The sequence below is a fragment of the Melozone crissalis genome, unplaced genomic scaffold, assembly GCF_028551555.1.
Source record: "Melozone crissalis strain CALT ecotype California unplaced genomic scaffold, PUWL_Pcris_2 ptg000537l_1, whole genome shotgun sequence".
Lineage (NCBI taxonomy): Eukaryota > Metazoa > Chordata > Aves > Passeriformes > Passerellidae > Melozone > Melozone crissalis.
Genome location: NW_026536235.1, coordinates 2,799,666 through 2,804,994, shown reverse-complemented (window position 1 = coordinate 2,804,994; position 5,329 = coordinate 2,799,666). Strand labels below are relative to the sequence as shown.

Below are 5,329 nucleotides of genomic sequence, written 5' to 3'. Positions count from 1 at the left end.
ACTGGCATATATTAATATACTATATATATATATATTGTTATATAATATATATAAGATATAGAATATATAAATATACATTTATATTCACAAATATATAATATATACATATTAAATAAATTATATTAAAAATTACATAAATATATATTATCTATATTTATATTGTATAATACATATCTTTATATATTATATTATGGGAATTTGAAACTTTCGGGGGCATTTCACAACCTAAGGGGGCTCTTTAATGATACAGAGATTTATGGATTATTTTATAGAGCTTTATATGGGTGTGATACACATGATATTAATTTTATGTGCTATATATTCTCCTATTTATTTATATTTTATAGATGATATGCATGTTTACATATAATAAATTTATATATTATATATTTAAATATATAAATCTAAAATAAAGAATATAAAATCTATAAAATCTATTTTATATTTTATACAATATATTATATGTTACTTATTTTTATATACATATATTTATATATTATGCATTACAATATTTCTCTCTCTTAATGCATAATTATGATTTTTGTACTAATATATTATTACAATAATTAATATAATGTTTTATTCATTAATCCTTATTAATATGTATTCCTATATATGATACCCTACACCATTATAATAAATTTTTAATGTGGGTTTGGGACAGGTGAGATTTATGTATAATTCTAGTATGAATTACATATCTCTAAAGGTTTTATAGGTATTTTATAAATAGGTTTTTATAGGTAGTTTATAGGTATAATACTTAGGCATTTTATAAATACTTTATCAATACTTATTTTAACTGTACTTTATTTATTTTAACTGTACTTTATATTAAATTCTAATGTTATATTATGTTATTTATATTAAATTTTTATCCTTATCAATGCACAAATATAAATCTCTGTCATTTTATCCCAGTATTTCCTGTTATTCTCGATATTTGAAATCGATTTCATTTTTAAAAGAGAATTTCCAGAACCTCTTTAAGGCCCCAGACCCCGTTTAGGGACCCCTCCCCTTCAGCCCCTCCCCCCCGCCGTGACCCCGCCCCCTTTGGGACCCTCCCTCATTCCCTCCCCGACTTTTCCCGCGGTCCCTTTAAGATCGCGTGGCCCCGCCCCGAACGCGATGACGTCACGACGTCCGCTTCCTGTCCTGCTTCCTGCCCCGTCCCTCACCCTCCCCCACGGGCCGCCCCCGCCTCCTCCTCCTCCTCCTCCTCCTCGCTCCCCGCCGTGCCCGCGGGAGCCGCCGCCGCCATGAACGGCAAAGGCAAGGCCGGCCGGGCCCTCGGTGCCCTCAGCGGAGCCGCCAGGCCCGGCCGGGAGCGCCGCCCGGGGCCGCGGCGCCTTTAAGGGCGCGTGAGGGGCGGGGTCGTGCGGTCTGAGGGGGCGTGGCCAGGGTTGCCATAGAGACGCGTGCTCAGCCTCGCTTTGAGCCGGGAGGCGGGGCTGGGGGAGAAACCATGGGGAGGGGGCGGGGGGGGGGTGTGAGACCCTGGGGGAGATACCATGGAAGGGGGCACAGGGGGGAGATGTGAGGCTTTGGGAGGAGATACCATGGGGGGGGGGCTAATGAGGGGTGTGAGGCGCTGGGGGGAAATACTATGGGGTGGACGTGGAGGGGTGTGAGGCTTGAGGGGGGAGATACCATGGGGAGGGGGCAAAGGGGAGGTGTGAGACCCTGGGGCGAGATACCATGGGAGGGGGCACAGGGGGGTGTGAGGATTTGGGGGGGGGCACGGGGGTGTGTGAGGGTTTTTGGAATTGTGGGGGAGATACCATGGTGGGGGGGAGGGGGCTGTCTGAGGATTTGTGGGGAGTTTCCTTGGGAGGGGGCGCGGGGGGGCTGAGGATTTTGGGGGGGAGATACCATGGGGGGGGGTGATGGGGGGATGTGAGGATTTGGGGGGGAAATACCACGGGAGAGGGAGGAGGGGGGTGTGAGGCCTGAGGGGGTGATACCATAGGGGAGGCGTGGGGGGGGATGCCTGAGGCTTTGCGGGGGGAGGGGGTGCCAGCATTGGGGGGACACTGAGGCCGGGCTGATGCCGCGGGGGAGCTGCCTGGGGGGGCACAGGGTGGGCAGCGGTGGGGCTGAAGCCCAGGGGTGGGCACAGTGCACGGGGGCGATGCCCAGGGGGGCACAGGGTGGGCAGTGATGGCACCGATGCCCTCAGGGGATCACAGGGCCCGGGGCCGATCCCTTTTCCTGTCAGGGCAGTTCTGGGCTCAGCCCCAGCCCCAGCCCTCACTCCCGGCTCTCCTGACCCGTTCCTGTCCCCCCAGGGCCGTTCCCAGCCCAGCCCCTGTTCCCGGCCCCCCCCGGGTACCCCCCAGCTCTGCCCCTGCTGCAGCCGCCGCCCTGCCCTGAGCCCGCCTACCCTGAGGTACGTGGGACACACGGGACACATGCATGGGACACACGGGACACACGGGACACTCACATGGGACACATGGGACACACACACAGGACACACACACGGGACACATGGGACACACACACAGGACACACGGGACACATGGGACACACACACGGGACACACACATGGGACACATGGGACACACACATGGGACACATGGGACACATGGGACACACACACGGGACACACACATGGGACACATGGGACACACACATGGGACACATGGGACGCAGGGACACACACACGATACACACGGGACACACACATGGGACACATGGGACACATGGGATGCACACACGGGACATGTGGGACATGTGAGATGCACCGGACATGTGGGACACATGGGACACACATGGGACACACGGGACACGTGGGACACACCAGACATGTGGGACACGTGGCACCCATGGCACACATGGCACACATGGGATAGATAATATCAGGACACATGGGACACCTGTCTGGGGGGGTGACACCTGTCTGTGGGGTGACACCTGTGTGCGTGGGTGTGACACCTGTCTGAGGGTATGACACCTGTCTGGCTGGGTGACACCTGTCTGGGTAGGGGTGACACCTGTATGGGTGGGTGCACATCTGGGTGAGGGGGGTGACACCTGTATGGGTGAGGTGACACCTGTCTGAGGGGGTGACACCTGTCTGGGTATGGCTGACATCTGTCTGGGGGGGTGACACCTGTCTGGGGGGTATGACACCTGTCTGGGTGGGTGACGCCTGTTTGGGGGGGGGGGTGACACCTGTCTGGGTATGGCTGACATCTGTCTGGGGGGGTGACACCTGTCTGGGTATGGGTGACACCTGTGTGCCCTCGCTGTTTTTGCAGCTCTACCGCCTCAGCTTTGTCCCCCTGGGCGCCGCTGGTGTCCCTCCCGTGTCCCCAGCGTGCCCGGGTGCGTCCCTGTACCTGCCCCTGGCCCCGCCCCTGCCCCTGGGCTCCCCCGTGGCCTTCCTGCCCCTGGGCCAGGTGTACCCGGCAGGACCCGCCCTGCTGCTGGAGGGGGGCGTGGGCAGCACGGCCAGGCTGGGCACAGGTGGCACCGCCGGCATCCAGGTGAGGGCAGGGGCAGCTGGGGGGTTTGGGGATTTGGGGCAGAAAGTTTGGGGCAGGTGGGAAGGGTTGGGACAGGTGGCACTGCCAGGATCCAGGTGATACCAGGTGGGTCTGGGGGGTTGGAGATGGGGTGGGAAATCTTGGGGTGATACTGGCAGCATCCAGGTGATACCAGGTGGATCTGTGGGATTTGGGACAGGTGGGAAGGTTTGGGACAGGTGGCACTGCCGGCATCCCAGGGAGTGTAGGTGGATCTGTGAGGTTTGGGACAGGTGGGGAGGTTTGGGACAGGTGGCACTGCCAGCATCCAGGTGAGGGCAGGTGGATCTGTGGGATTTGGGATGGGGTGGGAAATTTTGGGGTGGCACTGGCACTATCCAGGTGAGTGCAGGTGGGTCTGTGGGTTTGGGACAGGTGGGATTGTCAGGATCCAGGTGAGTGCAGGTGGATCTGTCGGGTTTGGGACAGGTGGGAAGGATTAGGGCAGGTGGGATTGTCAGGATCCAGGTGAGTGCAGGTGGATCTGTCGGGTTTGGGACAGGTGGGAAGGATTAGGGCAGGTGGGAGGGTTTGGGACAGGTGGGACTGCCAGGATCCAGGTGAGTGCAGGTGGATCTGTGGGGTTTGGGGATTTGGGTGGGGAGGGACCAGAAGATCGCCTGGCCCTGGCCAAGGTGAGTCCCAGCCCCATCCAGGTGGCTTTGGGCACTTCCAGGTGGGGTTTGGGATCACGGGTGGCCCTGGGGGGAGCAGGGCAAGGGGGGCCTTGGGCTGCTGACCTCACCTGACCTCACCTGACCCCACCTGACCTCACCTGACCTCACCTGACCCCACACCTGGGCCTGGCACTTCCTGTGGGCTGGGGGAGGCTCCTGCTCACCTGGCCCTGCTCACCTGGGCCCCCCTCGGTTCCCCTCTCCCGCAGCCTCAGAGGTTCCTGCTCCCCTGGAATTCCCACCTGGAGCCTGGGAACAGGTGACAGTGTGTCCCAGGTGACAGCACAGGTGACACTGTGTCCCAATGTGGCAGCAGAGGTGACAGGTGTCCAGGCCAGGTGCCGCAGTCCTCAGGGGTGGCTCAGGGCTGTGTCCCAGCCCTGTCACTGTCCCTCAGTGGGGTTGGGGACATCGCTGTGTGCCCAGAGCGCGCCCGGGGTGTGACACTGTCCCCTATCGTGACAGTGGCCTCGTGTCCCTCCTGTCACACAGCCCTGTCCCTGCTCTGGTCATGATGCTGACCTTGGCTGTCCCCCTGTCATGACAGTGACCCATCTCCTATCACGACAGTGGTCCGTCCCCTATCACGATAGTGACCCATCTCCTGTCATGACAGTGACCTGTCCCTTGTTGTGACAGTGACCTTGGCTGTCACCCTGTCATGACAGTGACCTCAGTGACCTGTCCCCTATCGCAACAGTGATCTGTCCGTATGTCGTGACAATGACCCATCCCCTAGCACAACAGTGACCCGTCCCCATGTCGTGACAGTGACCTGTCTCCTATCATGACAGTGACCCATCCCATGTCATGACAGTGACCCGTCCCCATGTCACGACAGTGACCTGTCCCCTGTGGTGACAGTGACTCCTCCCCTATCGCAACAATGACCCCGTTCCCTGTCACGACAGGACCCATCCGCTATCGCGACAGTGATCTGTCCCCTATCACAACAGTGACTCCTCCCCTATCGCGACAGTGACCCATCCCCTGTCATTCCCCTATCATGAGAGTGACCCATCCCCTATCGCAATAGCCCGTTCCCTGTCACGACAGTTAGCCCTCCCCTATCGCGACAGTGACCCCTCCCCTATCGCGACACTGACCCATCCCCTGTTG

General features: G+C 55.8%; 1 protein-coding gene across 1 annotated transcript; it reads left to right on the top strand.

Annotated features, from left to right (window-relative positions):
- The first annotated feature begins 1,262 nt into the window (after nt 1-1,262).
- Nucleotides 1,263-4,282, top strand: DAZAP2 (DAZ associated protein 2). The gene is given in 5 exon segments (XM_054295202.1): nt 1,263-1,275; nt 2,292-2,392; nt 3,267-3,494; nt 4,002-4,182; nt 4,185-4,282. Coding segments are annotated over 5 exon segments (621 nt in total).
- Nucleotides 4,283-5,329: the final 1,047 nt, after the last annotated feature.